Source organism: Leptonychotes weddellii, chromosome 2 (assembly GCF_054177405.1).
Source record: "Leptonychotes weddellii isolate Sample4059 chromosome 2, ASM5417740v2, whole genome shotgun sequence".
Lineage (NCBI taxonomy): Eukaryota > Metazoa > Chordata > Mammalia > Carnivora > Phocidae > Leptonychotes > Leptonychotes weddellii.
In genome coordinates this window covers 29,050,165-29,075,733 of record NC_138370.1, presented here as the reverse complement: position 1 = coordinate 29,075,733, position 25,569 = coordinate 29,050,165, and the positions used below count along the sequence as shown (strand labels likewise).

The 25,569-nt window shown below is 44.6% G+C and overlaps 3 protein-coding genes across 10 annotated transcripts in view; 2 read left to right on the top strand and 1 right to left on the bottom strand.

Moving 5' to 3' along the window:
- NSD3 (nuclear receptor binding SET domain protein 3) overlaps positions 1-15,569 on the top strand; it is a 121,425-nt gene extending 105,856 nt beyond the window's left edge. For 3 of the 4 annotated variants that reach the window (XM_081809204.1, XM_006741440.3, XM_006741438.3), the window contains 5 exons: positions 5,730-5,846; positions 7,349-7,490; positions 8,515-8,621; positions 9,168-9,372; positions 9,778-15,569. In XM_081809204.1, the coding sequence (XP_081665330.1) occupies positions 5,730-5,846; positions 7,349-7,490; positions 8,515-8,621; positions 9,168-9,372; positions 9,778-10,019 (813 nt within the window). In that variant the 3' untranslated portion in view covers positions 10,020-15,569. The remainder of the gene's footprint in view (positions 1-5,729; positions 5,847-7,348; positions 7,491-8,514; positions 8,622-9,167; positions 9,373-9,777) is intronic. The other variant, XM_006741439.3, reaches the window with a different exon arrangement.
- A 503-nt stretch (positions 15,570-16,072) lies between these two features.
- On the top strand, positions 16,073-21,669 carry PLPP5 (phospholipid phosphatase 5). Of its 4 annotated transcripts, XM_006741437.3 has the most exons (7): positions 16,073-16,188; positions 16,341-16,449; positions 16,923-17,013; positions 17,431-17,494; positions 17,965-18,089; positions 18,754-18,924; positions 20,593-21,669. In XM_006741437.3, exons 1-7 carry the CDS (start codon positions 16,109-16,111, stop codon positions 20,751-20,753), a joined length of 801 nt encoding a protein of 266 aa, XP_006741500.2. In that variant the 5' UTR covers positions 16,073-16,108; the 3' UTR covers positions 20,754-21,669. The 4 variants fall into 4 exon arrangements, with proteins under 4 accessions (XP_006741500.2, XP_030892758.2, XP_030892759.1 ...); XM_031036899.2 differs by lacking the exon at positions 17,431-17,494 and having other exon boundaries at positions 16,126-16,188; positions 16,341-16,409; XM_031036898.2 differs by lacking the exons at positions 16,923-17,013; positions 17,431-17,494 and having other exon boundaries at positions 16,341-16,409.
- A 341-nt stretch (positions 21,670-22,010) lies between these two features.
- The window catches only part of DDHD2 (DDHD domain containing 2), a 28,820-nt gene continuing 25,261 nt past the window's right edge, over positions 22,011-25,569 (bottom strand). For both annotated transcript variants that reach the window (XM_081809288.1, XM_081809293.1), the window contains 2 exons: positions 25,101-25,206; positions 22,011-24,432 (listed from right to left, as the gene is read on the bottom strand). In XM_081809288.1, the coding sequence (XP_081665414.1) occupies positions 25,125-25,206 (82 nt within the window). In that variant the 3' untranslated portion in view covers positions 22,011-24,432; positions 25,101-25,124. The remainder of the gene's footprint in view (positions 24,433-25,100; positions 25,207-25,569) is intronic.

Genomic DNA, 25,569 nt, shown 5'->3' with positions numbered 1-25,569 from the left:
TTTTTTTTAAAGATTTTATTTACTTATTTGAGAGAGAGAGAGCAAGTATGAGTGGGGGGAGGGGCAGGGAAAGAGGGAAAAGCAGAGGGAGAGGGAGAAGCGGACTCCCCAATGAGCAGAGAGCCCAATCCCAGGACCCCAAGATCATGACCTGAGCCGAAGGCAGATGCTTAACCGACTGAGCCACCCAGGTGCCCCTTTAGGCACCGATTTCTATAGGTTAGATTGCTTGAGGTGAAACTCACTCATTAAGCACGTGTTTGTGAAGCTACTTCTGTGTGCCAGGTACTCCTCTGGGCATTTGGAAAAACAGTAGTGAACAAGACACCTTTGTAGGTCTGCTAGAGACAGGTAATAAATAGATATATAATGTTGAGTACCACTAAAATGCTGCAAAGAAAAATAACGCAGTCAAAGGGGATGGCTGCTGACAGGGATGGTTATTTCAAACTGCTTGGTTAAGGAGGGTTGAGGAGGTGACGTTTGACATGAACATGAGGGAGAAAGCCTTGCAGGCACATAAGGGAGAAGAGCATTTCAAACTGAAGAAAAAGCAAGGACAGAGGCCTTAGCATGCTCCAGAAACAGCAGGAGAGCCAGTGCACCTGGAGAAGGAGGAGGAGAGGGGCGGTTGGTAGGTAGGAGATGTGAGGGAGGGTGGCCTGGGGCTACATCTTATGTGCCTTAGAGGCCACAGGAGGGAGGCTTCTGGAAGATTTTAGTGGGAAGTGACTTGATCTGAGCTGATGTGCTCATTCTCTATTGCTGCATAACAATAATATTGCAAACTTGGGAACTTATAATGTAACACACATTTTATTTTCTCACAGTTTCTAGGGCTCAGGAGTTAGGCAGTGCTTGGCTGGGTCCTCTACTTAGGGTCTCACAAGGTTTCATTCAAGATGCTGCCCAGGACTGGATTCTCATTATTGTGCCTCAGCTGGAGAAGGATCCATTTTCCTGCTTGCATGGCTATTGGCAGAATTCTGCTCTTTGAAGCTGTAGGTCTGAGAGCTTCAGCTGTTTTTTTGTCTCGGGTTGTTGTTGTTCTCGTTGTTTTGCTGCTATTAGCTTCTAGAGGCTGCCCCCGATTCCTTGCCAAATAGGGTTCCCCAACATGGCTGTTTGCTCCCTCACAGCCAACAAGGGGGAGAGACACTCCACTCCAGCAAGATGGATGCTAAAGTCTTGATGTAACAAACTCATATAATAACATACATCCTGTCACCTTCACCATTGTCTATTGGTTAGACTTATGTCACAGATCCCGCTCACTCAAGGACAGAGGATCACACCATGGTATAAGCCTTAGGGGACAGGCATCTTGGGGGCCACCTTAAGTACCTGTGTGCCACCCTTGGGGTTCAGAAGAAAACTCTGGCTGTAGTCTGGGGTATTTATGGTCACAGGCTGAAGGAGTAGCAAAAAGGAGATCATTATCATCCAGGAGAGAGATGATGGTGGTGTGGACCGCTAGGGTTGTCGCAGAACAGGAGAGAAGTGGGTGGATTGCTGACATTTTGAAGGCAGAGCCAACAGGATTCGCTGATGGATTAGATACATGCATTGGGTCTCTTGGCCAAAGGCCCTCAGCATTTAAATGTCATTGTAAGTGGGGCGCCTGGGTGGCTCAGTTGGTTAAGTGTCTGACTCTTGGCTCAGCTCAGGTCTTGATCCCAGGGTCCTGAGTTCAGCGTGGAGCCTACTTAAAAAAGTAAAACAAAAAAAAGTCATTATAGAATGCAAAAAAATTTTTTAAGTTTATTTTTTTTAATCTCTACATCAACATGGGGCTCGAACTCAGGACCCTGAGATCAAGAGGAGCACACTCCTCCAACTGAGCCAGCTAGGTGCCCCTAGAATGCAAAATTTTTGATGTTACTTTAATGCCATGCATATCATAATACAAATTTTTGCCTGTGACTTCAGGGGAGGTTTAGGGGTTATCCTGAAATTTATCCAGTAATTGCATTTATTTTAAAATGTATTCTAATTTATTAAATTAATATAATCAAGAGAAAATATAGCCAGGATTATTCTGCCTGTTAGCTCTTGAGGGATTGCTAATGTAAGACCGTTGGTCTTTTACAAAATAGCTGGAAGTATAAATTCCTGAAAAGCAAAATCATAAAAGACTGAGTAGCAACATGGAAAAGACTTTTGGTGCATTGAGGGGACAGAAGCCAAAGATGAAACTGATTGTACACAGCCAGTCCTCTTCTTTTCACACATAACAGATTCCTGAAAATGTGTGCCAGAGCCAAAAAAGGGACTTCCTGTTACAAGATGATTTCTTTCTCAGAAATTAAATAAATATATATTAAATGCTGAATTACACCCTACCTTTTTGCCATAGTCTTTAAGGACAGATTTCTAGCATTTTTAAAGCTCTTTATTTGGTTATTTTTGTTCACAATTGAATTCACAGTTAATGGGTGTCTTTTGGGTTTGTCTTTTTTTAAGATTTTATTATTATTATTTTTTTTAAAGATTTTATTTATTTATTCGACAGAGAGAGAGATAGCGAGAGCAGAAACACAAGCAGGGGGAGTGGGAGAGGGAGAAGCAGGCTTCCCGCGGAGCAGGGAGCCCGATGCGGGGCTCGATCCCAGGACCTGGAATCATGACCTGAGCCGAAGGCAGACGCTTAACGACTGAGCCACCCAGGTGCCCCCCATTATTATTTTTTTTAAGTAATCTCTTCACTCAATGTGGGGCTTGAACTCAACAACCTCAAGATCAAAAGTCCCATGCTCTACCAACTGAGCCAGCCAGGTGCCCCACAGTTAATGGTTTTAAGTCCAGTAAGCAACTCTTTCGTTTTTTGGTTTTTTCTTTTTTAAGATTTTATTTATTTATTTGAGGGGGGAGAGAGAGAGAGCACGTGCACACATAGGGGGGAGGGGCAATGGGAGAGGGAGAAGCAGGCTCCCTGCTGGTGCTCAATTCCCAGGACCCTGAGATCATGACCTGAGCCGAAGGCAGATGCTTAACCGACTGAGCCACCCAGGTGCCCCAGTAAGCAACTCTTTGAAGCTAAGGTTTGTCCCTTGGGACATCTGAAATATTTCTCTTACAAAATAGCTAGGAATATTTATTTACAGTGGTATCAAATTTTAAGACTTGCACTCTTCCTGTTTGATATCAGCCCTTTAACTTTCCTGTATTCACTCATTTTCATAAAACCATAATACATGATACTGAAGCTTTGACAGCCACAGAACCATTTCTTTAAATGAAATCTTACCTTGAATCCTAATACGTGGAAAAGATGATGTATAGCCAACTTGGTTGAAGTTCTGCTCTATGGGTTTCAGTTAAAGAAAACCTGCCATTAAATTAGTAACACGGGGTGGCGAGGACCGACCTGTGAGGGCGGTGGTCCCACGTGATGGTGCGAATTGTTCATCAGCTGTGACACAGCCCCAGCTGGATGGAGGGAAAGCCCGGTAAGGTGACTGAGCGTGGCACACAAATGTGCAGACCCTCCTCCGTCCTTTGCGAGAAAGAACTGGAAGGGAAAGGTAGAGAAAATAAACTGTTCTGTTATAGTGTTACAGTTATCAGTGTAGTATATTTCTTTTTCTTCTTTTTTTGTATTTGTACATTTCTTTTTCTAACCTAATTCTTTGTCATAGGTTAACAGTCAGTGAAAATGGGAGGGAGAAAAAAGCCAGAGGTCAACTTTTGGGGTGACCACTCCCCAGTGGAAACAAGTATGTAGCTCCTTGAGGCTGACTCAGAGCCTCACTGACCCCACTAACAGCAGACCACCAAGGGAAGAGACATGCGTGGGTCATTAGGTTGGTTCCTTCCAATTTGACCCATTAACTTTTTTCTCTATGTTACAGAACTGACAATCTTTTGTTTTTATCAATAGAGAAAGATTAAATATTTGTAAGAACGTTGGCTTATGTTCTTAATGATTTGCCAAAATCAGAAAATATGGTACTTCTCTTTAGATTACTGATATTTACTATCAGTTCTGTGATTCTAAGAACCGTGAGAAGGGCTAGTGAAAATTTGTATGGGGGAGGAGGTCGGGGGTGGGAAGAAGAACAAGCCTGGTGCGACAATAAGCAAATACATTTTTTGTTTCCCAAGACATTTCTTTTTCTTGAGACCGAAAAGTTCTGTAGGTAATGCTCTTGTCCTGGATTGAATCAGCCATGCTTTCGAGGTGAAAGGGTTAATGACTATGAATTTATAAACACAAGATGTTGAATGTATAGTATTTACCTTATTTTAAAAGAAGCTAATCATGGGGCCTGGGTGGCATAATCAGTTAAGTGTCTGTCTCTTTGTTTCTGCTCAGGTCCTGATCCGGGGGTCCTGGGATTGAGCCCTGTGTCGGCCTCCCTGCTCAGCGGGGAGCCTGCTTCTCCCTCTCCCTCTGCCCCTCCCCCCGCTTGTGCTCTCTCTCTCAAATAAGTAAAATCTTTAAAAAGTAATAAAAGAAGCTAATCCCTGCACACCTGTGAGAATAGCAAAACGAAAAGTAGTCGGCAGTACCAGATGCTGGAAAGGATATGGAGAAACTGGGTCTCTCCTACAGTGGGAAAGTATGATGGGAATGTGAAATGGTGCATACACTCCGGAAAATAGTTTCTTAAAAAATTAAATACAAACTCACCATTTGACCCAACCAGCTGCACTCCTGGCCACTTCTCCCAGAGAAATGAAAACCTATGTCTGCACAAAAACTTTTGCCAGAATGTTCACAACAGCTTTATTTGTAATAGCCAAAATATGAAAATAATTCAAACATTCCTCAGGAGAGTGAACCGTTAAACCGCAGTACGTCCATAGTGTGAAAGAGTACTCAGTGGGAGAAAACAGACTGAGCTACTGACATAACAAATGGGACAGGTCTCAAGAGAATTAAGACTGAGGGGTTTTTTAATTGCCAACCTCAAAAGATTACATACTGTATGATTTCATTTATAGAGCATCCTCCAAATGACAGCGATGGAGAACAGATTAAGGATGGGATGGGGTGGAGGAGGGAAGGAGGACAGTGTAATTAGAAAGGACTGTACAAGTGGTCTGTGTGGTGATGGAACGGTTCTGTATCTCGGTTGTGGTGATGGTGACATGATTCTACGCCTGACCAAATTCCATAGGACTAACACACACACACACAGACACGCAGTGCATGTAAAGTTGGTGCAGTGTGAATAAGATTTGTAGATTGTACCAAGGTCAGCTCTCTAGTTTTAATACAGTCCTGTAGCTCTGTAAGATGTTGCGGGCGGGGAATACCAGCTGATGGGCGCACGGATCCTCTCTGCGCTATTTTTGCGACTCCCTGTGAATATCTAGAATTACTCCAAAATAAAAAGTTTTTTTAAAAAAAGAATTCATTTGTTTCCGATTCAGATCTTTAACGGGCATTAACCCTAACTCTGCACACTTAGTAAAAGTCTGTTGTAATACAGCCTCAAAGACTTGAGTTAGCCTTATCTCAGGCTCCCATCATTATGTCCCTTGGACATAGTGTCATAAATCATATTGTCAGCAAGGAAAGACGGGTTATCACCTTTTGAGACGCGGCTACGAGAAAATCAGTGCCCCCTGCATGCCAGGGAATGACAACTACTGTTGTTTCTAGCGTTAGATTTCCAGAATTCTTTTTGGTTAATTCTCTTGGATTATACATGTGGTGTTAAAGAATGCTCTCAAAGAGAGTACACTGGTCTTACATTTACATAGTGCATGCTTCTCTGCAGGGCGAATTTGTAAATGAATATGTTGGCGAATTAATTGATGAAGAAGAATGCAGATTGCGAATCAAGAGAGCCCACGAGAACAGTGTAACTAATTTTTATATGTTAACTGTTACCAAGGTAAAATTGCTTTTTTTTTGTAAGAAAAAAGGATTTTGGGTCTTTGTTTCATGGTCTTAGATTGAACTCCGTTTCCTCTAATTTGATTGTTTTTTTTCAGGAGAATGAACGCTTTACAGTAGCCAGTATGCTAGCTCCCATAATGTGCTAATTATAGCAGGCTACACAAAGGCTGATTATTGAAGCCTTGCACATGGCATGTGAGTGGACAGATGACCAGGACCAGGGCGGACATATGGGGCTTTTTGTCCCAGCTCTTCTTAGTCACTGAAGGACCTGGCCCTCAGTTTCTCCATCACTGACCGAGACCATCAGCTCTGTCATGCTAAGTTCTAAAGCCCCATTAAAGTTCTGATTTAGCAAAAATTCTAACTCTAAATTGTTCTGTGTACTGAAACTTCATGTCTGAGGTAGGACAAATGGATGCCATCATAAGCGAAATGATCATAAAGCTGCTAGATTAACCCGTATGCTCATAAGTCCCATTTGTCACACGTTCGGGACATCTGTTATCTTGTGCAATTTCTTCAGCAGTCCTCTGATTTGCAGAGGATGAGAAACTGAGGTCCAGCCCTGACAAGCGATCTGTTGGATATCTTGTCACAGTCGAGTGAAGGGCTAAGACTAGTACCCATGTTTCCTGTGTTCCAGGCTCTCCCTGAAACTGAGTTAGAATATCATTAAAAGTAAGAGCTAGAAATCACTTACAAGAAGTTTATTTTAACTGATATGTCATTGTTTGACAGTTTTACAACTTCCATGAACAGAAATTTCATAAACCTAAAATGCCATTTATTTCTGATGCCTGAGTAGCCCTTTAAGTCCGCTCCTCACTGTCGGGGCCCCTCCAGCCATCTTGATGACACATGGGAGGCTCCGTCCTCCAGAGCTCATCCGGATGATCAGAGTTCGAATTCAGAATGTTGAGCTTTTTACTGTGTTCTGAACGTCAGTGTAAGTAAAATAGAAGGAACAGGTAACCACTGAAGAGTATGTCCCACACGATAGCCCTTCCGTCGATCAGACGTCCAAATCTTCATTCAGAGGAAAGGCTTCCATATTTCCTCCGTCCCTCTTTATGGCCTGCTCTCTTGTCCATTTACCCCCAGACTGGTTTCGCTGCTTGTTCAGAGCAGGAAAGGAGGGCTGACAGCAAGTCTCATGGCTCCCACACCAAGCGGCTGGCTGAGCTCTGCGCTCTGGCACCCCTGTGGCCGGGTCATCTTCTAAGTGCATTTTACTATGGTCTGTGTCTAGAAACAAAGTTTAAACAACTTTAAGATAAATTCCACTTTATCTTAATTGCTTTGACTTGAAACTCATCAGCTAGAGAACTTGGTCACCAGCCCGGAGAGCATGTGTTGTGGGAGTTGTCAGCTGCTAGACTTCGGCTGGTAGCAAAACGCTGCTTCCTGTGGCTCTTGACCGAGTTGGAGGTTTCTGAGAGAGGCTTGTACTTCGTTTTATGTCAGAGGTACCTTTCATTTCTTTTCTTTCTGAAGGACCGTATAATTGATGCTGGCCCCAAAGGAAATTATTCTCGCTTTATGAACCACAGTTGTAATCCAAACTGTGAAACACAAAAGTGGACAGTGAATGGAGATGTTCGAGTTGGACTTTTTGCTCTTTGTGATATTCCTGCAGGTAAAAAAGCTACTTGCTCCCCGTGCCCCTCTCTCTGGGCAGGACATCCTTCAAGGTTTGATGCTCAAGTATTTATTCAAGTAAGATAGGATTATATTTGAAACTGTTATCTGCCACTAAGAAGTGAAAATCCATGTCCTGCAAAAGGGAGTTTAGCAAGAGCCTTTCTGTCCAAGAGGATGTTACAGAATCCTGTGTGTCCGCGACCCTCCTGAATGACTCCTCCCAATGATTCCTGTCTGCCCAATATAACCAGATGTTTAAGCTTTTGTTTTCTTCTTTAAAGTATGAACATACTGTGTTAGCATCAGCTGGTTTCTTGGTTTGTGTGGGGGGGTTTTTGTTTGTTTGTTTTTTAGTTGAAAGATCAGTCTGTTTCAAATTAGACACGAAAAGCTCCCGAAGGCCGTTATTGCTTCCATGTCTCCTCAGCCATCCAGCATCTTACCAGCAACACTTAGTTTCTTCTCTGCCAGGTTTTAGGGAAATGGGTGAGAAGAGAAGAGCTGTAGCTAAAAGAGAAACTGCATTCCCGGAACTCTGTTCAGGACCAGCCAGCAGCAAGCTTGGACCTCCCAGTCCGAATCCCTGGGTCTTTGGTGTAAATAGTAAATCCGCACTGTGAACTCCGTTCCGAGCATGCGCTAAGGCGTTAGTCGCCGGAGATAGTGTGGCCGCCACTCTGTTCATTCAGAAATTCTTGTAAATTAGCTTGAGAAAAGCAAGCTAAGCCAGAGCCCATTTCTCTCGAGCACAGATTTCAGATTCTTCGTCTCTTACATTGTTTTTGAGCACTTCAATGGGAAGGATATGACGGCTTTTATAGACTGTTTTGCTGTAATCCTTGGTGGGTGGGGATGTTTCCCTCTGTTGTTTTTCCCCTGTCACTCTTCAGTGCAGAGCACGGCTGAGGGAAAAGCCTTCAGGTCAGAATTAAGTCTCTCTTTTCATTATGAGAGTGTGTGTGTGACAGCATGTCTGTTCCCTGAGACTTGAGGATGAGTAATTCTTTCTCTCGCTTTAGGGATGGAGTTAACGTTTAATTACAACCTGGACTGTCTGGGCAACGGCAGAACCGAGTGCCACTGCGGCGCAGAGAACTGCAGCGGCTTCCTGGGCGTGCGGCCCAAGGTCAGTTGCGCGGGGAGCGAGCGCCCCAGGCCGGCGGCAAGTCAGCAGTGAGGCTGTGGAAGTCTGTGACCATCTCAGGAAAGGGCTGGCGAGTGGGTCCCCGGTTTAGTCCACAGCTGTCACCTTAACCGGAGTGTAGACTCTCTGACTTTCCAGTGAAGCAGCTCTCAGTAAGATCTGTCAGGTTCTGAAGAGGTGTTTGCATTTGCATTTGCATTAAATCTGGTTATCAACATCCTTTTCAAAAACTTTTTTAAAATTCACACTATGCCAAAAACCACGGAATGAGCCACTTTAAATGGTGAGTGCTGTGGTACATGAATTACATCTCAGGATCCTTGCAATTTAAAACACAAAGCACCGTATTCAAAAGTCAGAGAAAATGAAGCCTTATTTTTATTTTAGTACTGTTATGGGATAAGTCCTCCTGCTGGTTTTTAGGTAATTGAACAAAAGAGTTCAAGGGAACTCAGATGAGCCTGAGGTTATGGGAGCTCCCTTTCTATGTAGAGCCTCACGCGCTGTGTTCATCCTTCTCCCCGCCAGTCGACGTGTGCGTCAACAGCCGAAGAAAAGGCCAGAAATGCTAAGTTAAAGCAGAAGAGGCGAAAAATCAAAGCAGAACCAAAGCAGATGCATGAAGACTACTGTTTTCAATGTGGAGATGGTGGAGAGCTGGTCATGTGTGACAAAAAAGACTGTCCCAAAGCATACCACCTCTTATGCCTTAACCTGACTCAGCCACCATATGGTAAGCGAGCCTTTCAGGACCCTTTCCCTGACTTGCGACTGCCAACGATGTGTCACCTAGAATGTACTTCACTCCCCTTAGTGGAGCCATGGAATGGATAATGTTGAACCGAAAGTATGCTAGTGAGAAATCTGTCTGCAAATATGGGATAGGTGCGGGCCAGGAGGATCGGTTTCTTGCTCCTTATTGCCGTGGGCGAGCCGTCGGCCCCCGTGGCATTGAGTTTGGGACGGAGCGCACGCCCACGCTCAGTCGTCCACTGAGACGTGAGTGTGGCCGAGATGCCGAGTCGTAGTCAGCTGAATTCGGTCTCCAGTCAGAGCAGATGGCGTGAGCCCGGCTTCTTCGTGGGTAATCACGACGGCCACTAACGGGGCTCTTTTCCCTGTGCCCACCCCTCCGCAGGAAAGTGGGAGTGCCCGTGGCATCAGTGCGAGGAGTGCAGCGGTGCGGCCGTCTCCTTCTGCGAGTTCTGCCCACGCTCATTTTGTAGAGAGCATGAGGCGGGCGCGCTGGTCCCCTCTGCTCTGGAAGGCCGGCTCTGCTGCTCGGAGCACGACCCCGAGTCTCCTGTGTCGCCAGAATCCTGGAGCAAGATCAAATGCAAACTGGCATCACAAGATCACGGAGAAGAACTGAAAGAATAAATGGGTGGTGATTTCTCCTTTTTTTCTTTTTGTTATTGAGATGAAAAAAAGGAAAAGAAACAAGTGACTCGATGGCACGTTAGTGGGAGAAAGCTGCCGCTGCGCCGACCAGGGCCAGCGCGTGCGGGCAGAAGCAGTTGGCCGTGTCTGTTTTTCTGTTTTGTTGGGTTGGGGATTTTTTTGTGGCGGGCCAAAGTCCCTTGGTCTTCTCTTGCCTTTTATCATGCTTCCATGCCCTTACAGCGGGAAAAAGAGATGTCTTCGCTTTTAAAATAACGAAGAGAAAAAGAAATTTTGTTAATGAGATACATTTAAAGTCTAGGATGTGTTCCTTGGGTGTAAAAAGCAAAAGTAGCCCTGATTCCTTTATTTATTTTCATTTTTTAAAACTTTGGAGAAGTGTAGTTCAGATAGTCTATTCAGTGTACGTGTGCGTGTGTGTTTGAAGTAGCAGTTGGAGCAGGCCCTCTAGAAAAGGTTCTGGTGATCTTTATATACCTCTTTGCTGAGCAGTAGGTAGGCTCACTTCTCTTTGCCTTCCAAACACTTTCATAGTCTTAGAGAAGGGCTCCGTGGGAGTATTGAATCTGGCCTCTTGAAAACAAGATGCCTCAGCGGATTTTACCTCTGTGGTCTGAACCTAGCTGGGCTTTATGATGTGATACCTTTACTTAGAAAGGTATATAATGTGGTTTTTGGTTTTGGAGAAAAACAGAAATGGGTGCCCTCACTGAGTTTGAAATGTTCTCCATTGACAGTGGACATTTCTGATGAGGCGTGTTTATGTGGATGTGAATGCAGAGTTAGAGTGGTTGTCCCTGTTGCTCTGACACGTGGACAGAGGCAGCTAAAGGGAGATGAAAGGCCCAGAGCCGGAGTTGGATCATTCAGGCACCGTCCTCTGCGCAGTGTAACGGGGCCCCTACCCTAGTCTGACCTGGAGGGCGTTATGGCCATTTCCTTCCCTGTCTCTGCTTCCCTCTCCGAATCAAACATTCCCACCCCCACCCCCCACCCCCGCCCAGCCGAGTTTCCTGGTGAAAATGTCACAGGCGAATCAGAGTTGTATCTGAGTAGGTCTTTTTGGTTTAGTTCTTCTTTTGGGGGCGTGGAAGGGGTAGGGGTATCCCCCTGTTATATGTAAACAATTTCTATTTAGTATTCTCTACTAATTAAAATCACCCCCACCGAGGAAGGGGAAGCGCTTCTACAGGGTATGTAAGAGCCACACAAACACACTTCATTTTAGGAAGCACTTAGGGAAGCTCCCAAGAAAGCAGTGTTAGCAAAAATGGTTGGGACGCTTGGATCTCATAGATGCAAGTGTATCAAGATGTGTGCCCACAAAATTCACTTGCATTTAATGCTTCGGAATATGTATATTCCAGTATTCCTTGTATGAAGTAAATAGTAATGTCAGACATTGTTGTCACACTGTACTAAGTAGAAGTCTAGGGCTAGCTTGAATGAACGTTAACTTTCTCTGTGAATTTTGACTGCTTACAATTGCTGGTACCTGGTGGCATTTATTTTCCCTCAAGAAATACCTAGGAACCTTATGAAGGGAGGGAGGGTAGATGCTTGGCCACATTCCTTCCGTTGTGTTATGTGTGTTCCTTTTTTCTTATCAATTTAGAGTTCTTCTCTGGAAAAAAAAAAAAAAAAAGCTCTTTTGTGCCTCTCTCTCTCTCTCTTTTTTTTAATGTAAATGTGCAATTGAACTGGATTTTCTCTTGTAAAAAAACATAAAACAAATCACACTACAATTCCTTTACTTAAGCTCCTAAACTGCCATTTGCCTGATTCCAGCAATTAATTCTGAGGTAACTTATTGAGCCTCCAGGAATTCTCTTGATTGGATATGATCCCAGGAGAAACAGCAAGATGGAAAATGCTGTGCATGTTACCCAATCAGATCGCTGCCGGTGACGTGCAGCACGGCGCGCTGGGACACTAAACTTTGTTCTTGAGCAGTTAGATAGCTGGATGTCCTTTTAAAAATAATTTAAGAAAATCTAGGTTTTATCCTACTAAAACTTTATTTTATATATATATATGTGTGTGTGTGTATATATATATGAGATAAATGTTTGCTTTTTTTAAACTTACTAACATGAAGGATTTCCTTTAACATTCAAAATGTAACTCTCTCGCTGAAACCGTATCCCACATGAAATCTTACCTCCTTGCTTTGTTTTGGACTTTGTGCTGTTTAACACCTGATGACTTTTATATGGTAAGCCGGGTACGTGCTGTGTACCTACAGACACCTTAGGTTTCAGTATTTTTATGCAGCTTCTTCATCGTGTCACATTTTGTTGGTGTTACAACAGCTCTGCTGAGATTTTTTAATCTTTTTGGGGGGTTGGGGGTACCTAATAGGATCGTTCTGCCATTGCAGAAATCAGGGTGAAAACAAAATAGCTAACCATAGCTCTGGAGTCTTCGTCCAGGAGTGCTCTTTAATGGTCCGGAAGTGACTTGAGCCCCGCCAGGGCCAGGGCGCTCTCCTCACAGCTCCGGGCTGTCACCGCCCACCTGCTCGGTGCAGGCTGTGGAAGCAGAAGGGGGAGAGAGGGCCGTGCTTCCTGCGTGCATTGCGCACACGCACTGCGCTTGCCCGCGCTTCACCAGCGAGACGGTCAGAGGACGTGTGGCTCGCTCTTAGTCTGTGGTTGCTATTTGTTAGCTTGTAAATCTGCATGGTCAGAGCAAAAATGGTTGGGTTTTATTCTTGTCCCAAAATGAAATAATTTAAAGCATCATGGGATAATGGTGGGTTCTTTTTTTAGCCTCATGTTAATTCTTTGGAAGAAGAAGCGAATGTAAAATTTTTGATAATCGGCATAAAGCTTCAGAAACCAGATGGGTAACAACTACAGAGGAAATCCCGGGCGGCCTTCCGGGCATGCGCGGCGCAGGCGGGGGCTGGCGGCCCCTCATTCCTGGAAGGCCGGCCCGCCCGGAGGGATTCACTTCTTTAATAGCTAATCAGGGCTAGAGTCAGGAGGGAGGTGGGGTTTATTTTCATTTTTATTTTAACAAGTTCCTACTCTACCTTAATTCTTAAAAATGATCTGGCCTAAGCTATAGAATAGGCCGACTTTTAGAATCACTGAAACTGGGAGCTCTCTGTGTGTTCAAGTCAGGAACAAATGTAAAAACTAAAATAATAATAATAATAGGGGGGTGGCCGCTCCCAGCTCCCTTCTGCCATTTCCACATAATACTTGGAAACATGCTTGTAAATAATGTTTTGGAATTCTGAGATAATCATGTAGAGGACTCTCAGAGTGGGCAGGCTGTTGGACAGGTTTCTCTCCCGGTTCATGAAGTAGTTTCCTTTCGGCCTCATCGCACGGTTTGGGTTCCAGTCAGGGCCAGGGCCAGGGCGAGGGCGAGCGCTGCAGTCTGGACGGCAGAGAGCAGCCTACAGAGCCTGGTCTCTGGACACCCCCCCGCCCAGGGTCCTTCAGCATTCACCTTGAAGTCAGGGCGCTGCCAGCTCCCAACAGGATAAGAAAACAGGTGGCCGCGGAGCCCTGAGGGCTTGGGAAGCTCACCGGGGAGGTACCTCTGGCAGCGCAGACTCGACTTCCCAAGTTGGCCAAGTTGCTGCAGACACAAAGTGATCATTTGGAACGATTTCCGTTGGCCTCGGACCGCTTACAGTTGGTCCCCGGTTATCTGTAAACCAAGAGTAGAACCCGCCTCCATTTTCAGCTAAGCTGGGGAACAGATCTGATTAGACGGTTTTGCCATGTATTAAAGAAGATTGAAAAGTTGGAAATGTGTATATACTGAAATCTACCAACTTTTCCCCGGGGCGGGGTACAGGGAGAAAAGGGGGTTAGAACAGGGTGAGGGAGGGGGAATGATGTTTACCACAGGTACGAAGTAGTCACTTTAACGCTGAGACCTCTGCCTCATTGAATTCAGGTTTTTTAAGTACTTGAAACTCTTCAGATTCCCCTTATTTTACAGTTACTTTTAAACTTATGAAGTAGAAAGCATTGTTTTGTATACTGTTTTGAAAACAACCTAGTCTCTTGTCCTCTTCAACTTGGATTAAAGGCAAAGTTCTGCAAATGGGAGAGAGTGTCCACAGCAGATAGCTCAGATTTCATGTACACATTCGGGAAGAGACTCTTGCATGAAATACCAGCAGCCTTTTTATGAGTATTTCCCACATGTGTTCTTTATTTTGTCATTTTGTCAACCCTATCCCCATGCACCTCTTCTTTCCTTTTAATATATATGCCTGTGTAGGGAAAAAACAAAAATTTGCACTTACATTACACTCCTGAAACGCAGGGTGTAATCTGTGTGTTTCAAAAACCATTTCCGTTCTTTTCTCCGTCAGTCCATTGCTTAAGTGACAAGTTCAGATGGGGGGGGGCGGGGAGCGGCCTGCCCTTCTGTAGCCTGTGAAAGTCAGTTATGCGTAAGAAAAAGGGAAAAGATGAACAGTTGCCAAAGTCATTTATTCGGTCCTTAGTTTTCTTATGTGACCTTCCGCATCTGCAAATTGGCAAGCGAGCCCCCTCGGGTGCCGGCCACAGACCTGCGACGTGTGCACGAGGCGCGGTGTCCCTCAGATCACCGGGCCGAGGTATGTATGAGGTGTTCTTGTCAGGTTAGGAGTGGACTGGATACAATTTACTTTTTTACTCTGTTGTCATTAATATTGCTCTTTTATCTCATTTGTGCTGTCACATACCCTCTGTTAAAAAGAAAATCACATTGCCTCCGATGACCAAGATGCTAAATGATGGTTACAGCCGGCTAATAAGATCCTTTTTCTATACAAGGGTGTGTGCACAATTGGAATTGATACGAGAAATTCATTTGTAACCACTTGTGATATTGCACAACAAACACAGATACCTACAGATTGTTTTCTTTTTCTTGTGATCTTTATCTATGATAATGACCTTTGTAGATTGGTTATTTCTGTACTTTGTTTATCTGTAATAAACTTTGTAGATCCTGTGAAATGTTATTTTGCCTAAATCACTCGAGACTTGAGTCTTTAATAACAAAGCATCAATATTCACTAAAGTCAATCTCTTTTGAGTTTCTGTGACTTGGCTAGAAGCTCTTGACACTAAGGGATTAGTGTTCATTTTCCCTGGGGGGTGTTCCACTAGGGCATTACTGTATAATGACTTGATGTTTGCCACATAGACTTCAAGATATATGATATTTTGGGGATTTTGTTGATTGGCCTATGTTTTACTGCATAGTGTGAAACGTGTAAAGCTTGGTTAACCTGTATATAGATAGCTTACTGTTGACTAGTTATAGTGTATTTAGGATTGCCTGTAATTTTAAGCTTCTTACTACTGTGTGTGCTGGTAGGAACATAAATTTTTGTACATTATATTTACTGAGATGTTGCCTTTTTTTATTTTACAAATACTTTGGAATTCAAATGTGTTTTTTGCTTCCGTGAGGATTAATTTGGAAAGGTTCTTAATGACATTCCACTGAGTTCACATTTTGCTTGAGATTGACTTCAATAAATTGTCCTGTATGTTCCAAATTAAACTGTGGACTTGTTCATTGCCTGTAGTTTCTGGCCACAACTGCTGGGCTAGAGGCCCTGATGGGAGGGAGGGCACCGGTGCCGGGCTGGAGGACCCGAGACGTGCCCCCCACCGCCGCCCCGCCCCCGGCCGCTGAGGCCTGCGGCACAGCGAGGTCCTCCGAAATGCTGCCGTGCCGCAAACAGACGTGGGGTTTGGTGGTGGTGTCCCAGAGGGAAGGCCCTTGGAGAATGCTGCTGCTCGCTCGGTGTGGTAGGAGGCTGTGGAGCGAAGGGCGGGAGCGGGAGATGTGCGTCACTTTCATCCCGGGCGCCAGCTCGGGGTCGGCGGCCCCTGGAATGGCACTGCTTGCAAGCCGGGCCGCGCGCAGCCGCGCCTCCCGCTTCCCCGCGTCCCGGATCGCCAACCCGCCCGTCGGGTGCAGTTCCCCCGGCGCCCGCCAGCCCGCGCCCCGAGCCGCCGGGGACAGCCCTCCCGGGGGCGGGCCCGCGTCCCGCCGCTGCCACGTCAGCGCAGCGTCTGTCCGCGGCGGACGGCAGGATGGGGAAGGCGGCGGCGGCGGCGGCGGCGGCCCTCGGCGCCGAGCTGGGCGTGCGGCTCGCCCTGTTCGCGGCCTTCCTGTAAGCGGCCCGCGGCCGGCGCCTTCTCGCACCGACCGGCCGGAGCGGCGCGCGGGCGGGCTGTCCACGCGAAGGAGGCGGGCGGCCGGGCAGCCCCCGCCGGGCCCGGGAAGCTAACGCACGTGCTCTGCGCATTTGTGTTTCCCCTCCAGGGTAACGGAGCTCCTTCCTCCCTTCCAGAGGCGGATCCAACCCGAGGAGATGTGGCTGTACCGGAATCCGTATGTGGAAGCCGAGTATTTCCCTACCAAGCCCATGTTTGTGCGTGGAGAACCAGCCTGCCTTCCGCCCCTTGATACTTAGTACTGAGCTTGATGCTAGGGCGCAGGTGGGCCTTCCGGCTCCGGCATGATCTTTGTGGGGGACTGCTTGCTCCCTTCGATGAGGTGCCATTTTGTTTCCTTACGATTAAAATCCAAATTTAGAGGGGCAAGATGCCAGTGTGGGCTCCGGAGACACGTTCCGTGAGCTCTGCTCCTTAGGATGGCCTGAGGCACCCTGGCCCTTAGAGTAACGGCCCATGGCGGTGGCGTTTGCTGGTGGAGCTGCCCTGTGCCCAACTACCCCGCAGACACGGCCGCTGCTCATATTGACAGGGACCCGTTAGGTCTGACCTGTGACTTCCGCTGTCGCCTCCCATCCCTCTTCCCTGTAGGCGCTACTTGAACCACTAGCCGCGTGGTTTTACCGGGGCTGGGTTTGGGTTTTTTAACGTCTGCCATCTTCTGGTTCAGGTCATTGCATTTCTGTCCCCACTGTCTCTGATCCTCCTGGCCAGATGTCTCAAGAAGGCAGGTGGGACCGACAGCAAACAAGCCTGCCTGGGTAAGAACGAGCCCTCTCTGGCTGGGCTGGTCTCTAGCTCCTCCGTGCTGTCATCTCGGCCACTGGAGGTGTGACCTCTGCGTGTGGAGGCCACTGAGTTGTGCATTCCTCAAGGCGTCCTATCTCCCCTGGACCCGTGTTGTCACCCGTGAGAAGAGTGGCACTCTGAGAACATCGTTAACCTCCGAGGTGAACGATGTGCTGGATGATTTGTACCCCAGCCTAGTGTCCAGCCTAGTACGGAAGCTCTCTCTGTACTCCACCACGTTCAAGGCTAGAATGATTTTTCTGCTCTGCTCCGGCTGGAGCCTGCCCGTTCCGGTCTCAGAAAGACCCTGGCTGCTCTCTTGATGGCACCGTGACCGCGCAAGTCCTCCTAGGCAGAAAGCACTAACAGGAAGTTTCTTTGCGTTCCAGCTGCCAGCCTTGCCCTGGCTCTGAATGGTGTCTTTACCAACACAATAAAACTGATAGTGGGCAGGTAAGTGGCCAGAGTCCACGCCCCGGAGCCTGCCTCGGCCTAGTCCGCAGGAGATGGTTAACCGCACCCTGTCCTCTATCCTCAGTCTGACCTTGCTCTTCTCACCTAACATGGCCTCCCTCCCCTATGGCTGTCCTGCGGGTGACACTTGGGCTCTTTGCTGCCCTGAACAGCGGTTCCCACGGACCAGCACAGCGGGGTCCGTGTCCTTTGGAACACCCCCTGAAGCTGCAGGGTGGCTTGCTCTTTGCCCTAAAAAGTTATCGTGTGTTGGACTGCCCCCCCCCCTTTAAATGTGGACCTTGGAAATCATGTTTTTCTTTTAATGGTGACTATCCTAATCCAGTTTCATTATTTTGCCTGCGACACTAAATCTGACCAACTGTGAACAGGATTACAGTATCTAATACAACCAAAAAATAATTTCTGGAGTTAAGTGATCTGTGTTGAGACCATGTTTATTTTTTCAGGCCACGCCCAGACTTCTTCTACCGCTGCTTCCCCGATGGGCAAGCCCAGTCCGACTTGACGTGCACAGGGGAGAAGGACGTGGTGAATGAGGGCCGCAAGAGCTTCCCTAGTGGACATTCTTCCTGTATGAATACCACAGGGACTCAGCATCTGTGCCTTTTGGGGTCACTGAATTTAGCTTAGGAAGCTTATGAGGATGGGGCCATCTCTCTACTCTTGCTCTTGTATCGAAAAACTAGAGAATCCCCTCCTTCTTTAATAACACCAAGATTTCACAAGCCTGAGCCTCAAGTATTAGGGTAAATATTCAAGGACAGAGGAAGTAGTTTACCTTCATGAGATTTGAACATTTTATGAGTCTTGTATTATTTGTCTAGATCCTGCAATCTGGTACTAGTTAGAAAAATATTAACTAACCTTTATTGCAGGTGCTTTGGAAAGCATTTTTTTATTCTTATCTCTTTTGGTACCATAATAGCCTAAAGAGGTTGATACTATTATTTTTATGATTCCTGTTTATTCATCAGGAAACTAAGGCATCAAGAAGTAACCTGCCCAAAGTCTTAATGCCAGTATTCCAAACACTATTCCTAAGGGTCAGTATTATTACCTATGGGACACACAGTAAAGTCCTTCATTTTTCCTTTTGTGTCCTCCTCGTCGATGATCTACACCACAAGTGTACCAAAAACGGATAAAACATGTTCATGCCCCCAGCCACCTAGTTGCAGATGAGTGAGGGAGCTTCCTTTAAAAGACGTAAGACTTACAGGTTTTCCCTCTTCTAGTTGCATTTGCTGGTCTGGCCTTCGCTTCCTTCTACCTGGCAGGGAAGTTACATTGCTTCACACCACAAGGCCGTGGGAAGTCTTGGAGGTTCTGTGCCTTTCTGTCACCTCTCCTCCTCGCATCTGTGATCGCGCTGTCCCGCACCTGTGACTATAAGCATCACTGGCAAGGTAATAAGCAAGGTGTTCCTGCCATGCAAGTCTGCATGTTTCACCTGCCACTGTATCCCTAGCATTTGGCACAGAGGAGACGCTGACTGTATCTGTTAAATGAATAAACAAATGAGTCTGGGTTTCTGAACCAAGAGTATGTATAGCTGTGTGGAAGATGAGAAAGCAGTTTCCTTTTAAAGAGATTACCAAGGAGAAATGTCCCAATTTTTCCATTATTTTGAAGCATCCTAAGTTCAGAATAAACTCTCTAAGAATTTTTTTTCTCTAAGAAATTTTTTACAAAGATCAATTTACTTACTGTCTTAAAATAAAAATCAAGTTTGTAAAAAAAAATCAAGCTCGTTCTCATGAGATTTTTGTTCAGAAACCAAAGTTCAAGAAAACATAAAATTGTAGTTAAACCAAAGAAATTTAAGTCGAATGATATAGTAAAACATCCAAATTACAGAGTATCTTCACGGAAAACCCGTAATTCAAAAAAAGCTGATAGTATTGCCCGGAAGTCCTTAGGAGCCCTGTTTTTAAGAATAAGCTAATTTTTTGCAAAGAAGGGCAACTCCTGGACAGTTTTTTGCTTTCTCTAAAACTCTTTACATGGTGAAAAAGGGGTTAATAGCAGTAAGTGAAACTTTGTTATCTTGAATTTTTAAAAAATCCACTCTAGTGGGAGGTGGGTGGGGGAATGGGGTAATTGGGTGATGGGCATTAAAGAGGGCACGTGATGTGATAAGCACTGGGCGTTATATGCAACTGATGAATAAGTGAACTCTACCTCTGAAACTAATGATGTACTCTATGTTGCCTAGTTGAATTAAAAAAAAATTCAATCTAGCGTATCCTCGGAAAAAGGCTTATATTTACTTAAAGATGTGGGTTTTTTTTAAACTTTGAGAGAGAGAGAGAGTGGGCACGAGTGGGGGAGAGGCACAAAGGCAGAGGGAGTAAGCAGGCTCCGCACTGAGCAAGGAGCCCGATGCGGGGGGTGTCCCTGGAACCTGGGATCATGACCTCAGCCACCCAGGCGCCCCCAAAGATGTATTTTAACTTGTTTAGGAAAGAACCTGATGATAATCCTTTTAACTATATGATAAATGTGAAATTGAGGTTTTTTGCACCCAAACAAGTAGAGTAACCTGGAGGGCCAAGTTCTCTATAGAGGCGTCCCCCATTGTACTGCACTTCACAGAGAGCTGTGTCTCTTGCCAGTGGAAGGTTCTAGCAACCCTACGCTAAGCAGGTCTGTCGGCACTATTTTTCCAACAGCATTTGCTCACCTGTCTCCGTCATACTTTGGTAACTCTTGCAGTGTTTTAAACCTTTTCATTATATTTGTTATAGTGATCTGTGATCAGTGATTATGACTTGCCGAAAACTCAGATGATGGTTAGCATTTTTTAGCAGTAAAGTATTTTTAAATTAAGGTATATACTTTTTTTTAGATCTAGTGCTATTGTACACTTTAAGAGACTACAGGATAGTGTTAGCATAACTTTTATATGCACTGGGAAACCGAAAAATTCATTTGACTTACTTTATTGAGATACTCGCTTTATTGGCAGTGATCTGGAATCGAACCCTCAATATCGGTATGCCAGTAATGTGTGGTGTTTTAACATGATTTGAGAGTCCAGTGATTAAGAAAAGACCTTATCTCCTCTCTTTTAGATGTACTGGTTGGAGCCATGATTGGCCTGACATTTGCCTATGTCTGCTACAGGCAGTATTATCCTCCTCTGACGGATGCAGAATGCCATAAACCGTTTCAGGACAGCCTTGCACTGCCCATGGCACAGAAGCCTGGTGACCCTTATCATTTTAGTATTTAGAAACTAGAACTACCTCAGTGGAGATGAGGTGAATCAGCCCCTCTTAACTGCGCAAGACAAGAAAGTCTGACCTTTTTACTCTTAAGAGATACAGGTGAGCACTTCATTCTGTCTCCGTATGTTTATGCAGTTTTGCTCACATGGATTTGTCATGAGTCAGGGTTCAGGGTTCTTTTTCACAACTCTGTGCCACACATTCTGATAAAGAAATCTTCCAGTAGTCCACCAGATTGGTATCCCAAGAGCTACAGCATTTTACATTTAATTTAAATGTCATTCTTGGAAGGATCTTTCGCAAAGAAACCTTTACATATCCTAGAACCCTTAGAACCCAGAGTTAAATTTCCATTTTCCATAGCTCAAAATCTTAAAACCCAAGGCATGACCAACTAAATTATTTTGGTTCTGTTTACTTTCTCTGGTGACGATTCCATCAAGCCTTAAGTAGGAAAATGTCCAGTTGTGGCTTCTTTACCACGTTATACATGTATCTTATTTGAGTCTAGCCAAATACTGCTGTCCATTTTGAATCCTGTGGGCATAATTTATTGAATCACTAAATAAACAATTTTTTACAAATGGTAAGGACAAATGAAGTGGAAATCATCACTTGCTAGTATTGAAACCACACTCCTGAACTGTGTTCATGAGCTGCTTTCCCTCCATGCATGACTGAAGATCTGCCCAAATGCATCAACTCTGCAACTGGCTAAGGCAGGAAAAAATTACACATGTTCTCTGGAGGACAGAATGAACTTTTTCTCTCTTCTTCATAATGGGATATAAGGGACAATTACAGGACATCATCAGAACTGATGCTATAGGACCTACAACTGCCCTGCTCTTTGCGATCATACTTTCTATATTTTCAATGTATCTTTTTCCTTCAATAAATGTGACAGTCAAAAATGGTGAACATGGGTGTTTTTGGTACGTAGAGTACCGTTCGAGAGCTGGAACATTTCCAAAGAAAAACACTGGCTTCCCCATCTGACATAACGTGATCTAACTGGCTGTAGTGGAGGCTGATTACCTGTAAATATTGAAGAACAGTCTCAATATTGACTTTGTAATTGCCATGCTTTAAATTCTGAACTACATCTGCCTATGATAATGAAAACACCAGTCAAGGGAAAAGAACTTAAATAATAGTTCTTTGCCCCAAACTTTTATTTTCTTAATTTGTTTAATAACATAAAGGGGAAGAAAATGGTTATTGTATTATTCTTCTCTATTATGGATCGAACCAGGTAAAAGTAGGCAACTGGGTCAATATGGTTTTATTTCAGTATTTCGTAAACTTTTAAATAGAATCATGTAAAAAACAAACATTTCAAAAAGTGCAAAATATCAGAAAGCTAATCAGTGCTATTAATCTTTCCATGCAGACAATCTCTTGCTGAGCTAAGCAATACAAATTCTGTAACAGGGAATATGTATAAAATGATACTCTACAGAGTTTAAAAACAGGCTTGGTCAAGAGATTGCACATGATACAACTGAAGTAGTGCAAATAATATACAACTAAGAATTTAACTCAAACTTACTATCCTGTGTACTATACAACCATGATACCACAGGCGGAGAGACAAGATATAAAGCTCCTTTACAGTTGCCTGCCCCTCACCATCAGAAAACATTTCTTAGTACCAACAGTGGTTTATCTAGGTGTCCAGGGTTATGCTGTTCATCTTTGGTTACAGGGACTCATTCTTGCTTGTCCTTTGGTTTACTCTTAAATAGTATCTATTCTGCTAATATGAAGAATAAATTTAAATTTGAAGACAACAACTTGACAAAAGTTTCCCCTTTAAAATATAATTGAATGCTACTTAATTCTCAGTAACCCTTACTTCAAACTCAGTTTATATAGTAAAGAATATAAAACTATTCCATATATCTGACACTTCTTAGTGGCTTAGCATTAGTCTATAAGCAGATGGACAAGTAAAGGCCAGCCATGGGTCCTGTACCCCAGCCTTACCTCTGCCATCTCTAGGGTGACGGTGATTAACCTTCCCTTTCCTTTTCTCTCTGGAAAGGGAGAGAGACCACTGCTGTCAAAGGGATGGCTTAAGTGAGTGTTAAATGCCAATGCACTGGATACCATGATATATTTACAAATCATTTTTTATAAAAACAAAACACAGCTTGCCTGCCTCTGCCACTCTATAAACAGAGAGGCCTATGGGAGTCGGAGTGGAGGGTAAAGGACTATCACAAAGAGAACTGCAAAGTGAGTGACAAACTCTGACCAATGAGAAAGAAAATACAGCGCAGTGGTGAGCAGATGCCCTGGAAAAAATCAATCTGTATGCACCCATCTTCAAGGTACACCTCACTTTGCACGTTCTGACGTGGACTCCGCACTGGCTGTTCCTCCGCTCCTACAGGCATAGGTTTTTCTTTCAGAATAGGAAGCCTGTCCCCCAGCCAAAGCCACCTGCCCAGCCAACACGGCCTGTGCCATGGGGCTGTTAAATAAGCTTTCTGGATTATGGGTACCTAAGCAGGCAATGGTGTTTACAAAATGTTTTCAAAGAGGACACACAATACTGCCTTCACCCAAGTGGATATGGTGGTTGACTCACACAAATTCTATTTCACCTTAAATGTACTACTGAGGGCGCCTGGGTGGCTCAGTTGGTTAAGCGACTGCCTTCGGCTCAGGTCATGATCCTGGAGTCCCTGGATCGAGTCCCGCATCGGGCTCCCTGCTTGGCGGGGAGTCTGCTTCTCCCTCTGACCCTCCCCCCTCTCATGTGCTCTCTCTCATTCTCTCTCTCTCAAATAAATAAATAAAATCTTAAAAAAAAAAAAATGTACTACTGAAAGATTTTATTCATAACCAAAGCAGCCGGTCAAGGTTGTGTGATTTCAGGTTTGCCAGCCTTTATAACTTTGCCCTCAAGAACAGAAGCTACTATCAACTAAGTCAGATTTCATTGAGAGTCTCCCCATTTGAGCATGATACGAAAGGACAGGTCTAGGATATATAATATCTTTGCTTTATAAAGATGCACCTAATGTGAACTAAACTATCCACTGTAAACTCTGAAAGCAGCTCGAACAGCTCGGAAAACAATGAATAGCATCAGTGATTCCTTGCCATCAACTGTCAGCTGTAGAGAGTAAACAATACTCTCTGTAAGCTACATTTCAGTCCCTCACACAGGACTTGTAGGAAAGAAAAGCTGGCTCAAAGGAAGGTGCCCAACAATCTTTTTCACACCCACTTAGCCTTCAAATACAGAGAACACCAATGAGAGATGAGTGTACCCCAAAATGCCTTCTGAATCTCTGGAGCCTGCTCCAAACTAGAACATTTTCTAAAGCAATAATTTCCTAGAAAAATTTCTACCAAGCCAAAATAAACTCAAAACAGACTTTATACTATCTCAAGTAATAAGCAATAAAGGATGGCACCTATCATCTGGAATTAAAGATGCAAACAACCCCCACTATGAAGAGTGGCGAGTGCTTCTATAAAGCCAGTGGTAAAAAGTAATAGGGTCTTCCCTTTGTTTTTTCACTCACTTCCGAGATAACAAGATTATCTTCCAAAGACCCCGGTGGTAAATAAGTGGCAGGCAACATGCAGGAAATGATGCAGCTGAGGAGAGGGAAACGGCAGCAACAAGCAGGTGCATTTTCTGGGGGAGGATCCTTCAGTGTCCGTCTAGGGAAGAGTGGAACAGAGGTCACAATGCAGTCACAACTGGAAGGCAACCAGCCAGAATGCCGGAGTCTAATGCAAGAACTTTCTAGTTACACATCTAAAAGGTGGAGGAGGGGTGCCTGGGTGGCTCAGCCATTAAGCGTCTGCCTTCGGCTCCGGTCATGATCCCAGGGTCCTGGGATCAAGCCCCGCATCGGGCTCCCTGCTCTGTGGGGAGTCTGCTTCTCCTTCTCCCCGACTTGTGCTCGCTAGCTCTCTCTGTATCTCTCCAATAAAGAAATAAAATCTTCAAAATTAAAAAAATTAAAAAATAAAAGGCAGAGGAACTCAAATCTCAGGATGGGCTGTTCGTCATTAAGATCGTTACTGGTGCCAATGGTAACTCTTAGATGATCAGAACTATTTAGATTCTGAGTTCAGATCCTAAAAAATGACAGGTGCTACTGGACCAAGTCACTTGCAAAAACACACACACACGAACTTTCTCTAAATGGGCTATTGCACTTTTCCTTCAGCAATTTTAACCAGAGTCCCTCTAAAAATAATAACCTAGATCTTGGTGACAGGCAACAGAAAAGTACATTTATGAAGAGCTCAAGGCTACACTGTTCCTCATAACATGTTAATATGTAGGAAATATGCTGCACCCGTGACATTTAAAAACTTACATTAAGCAGCCACACGATTCATTTTTACTGTAAAGGCTGATCAAGGAAGATGCCCTGGGTTTGGTAGATTTCTTTGAGGACCAGCAATACTGTATCTTCAGACTCCCTGTAAAGAGGAAAACTTAGGTTGTAAAAAGAAGAAACTAACTTTTATACTAGAGGTTTTATATCTACTATCTCATATAATCTACACAACCACCTTCAAGTTCATTTTTGCAAAAGTTCATTTTACAGTGGACTATAACTCAGCCATAAAGAATAATGAAATCTTGCCATTTGCCACAATATGGATGGTCCTTAGAGGATGCTAAGTGAAGTAAGAGACAAATACCATATGATTTCACTTATATGTGGAATCTAAAAAACAAAACAAATGAACAAAAACCAGACCCGTATATACAGAGAACAAACGTGGTTGCCAGAAGGGAGAGGGGTGGGGGGATGGGTGAAATAAGTGAGGGGGATTAAG

Bases quoted from the DNA above. Each gene is read 5' to 3' on its own strand.
- PLPP5 (XM_006741437.3), top strand. From the start codon at position 16,109: ATGGGGAAGGCGGCGGCGGCGGCGGCGGCGGCCCTCGGCGCCGAGCTG. The intron at 16,189-16,340 runs GTAAGCGGCCCG...TTTCCCCTCCAG, and splicing joins GCCCTGTTCGCGGCCTTCCT to GGTAACGGAGCTCCTTCCTC. The intron at 17,014-17,430 runs GTAAGAACGAGC...TTTGCGTTCCAG, and splicing joins CAGCAAACAAGCCTGCCTGG to CTGCCAGCCTTGCCCTGGCT.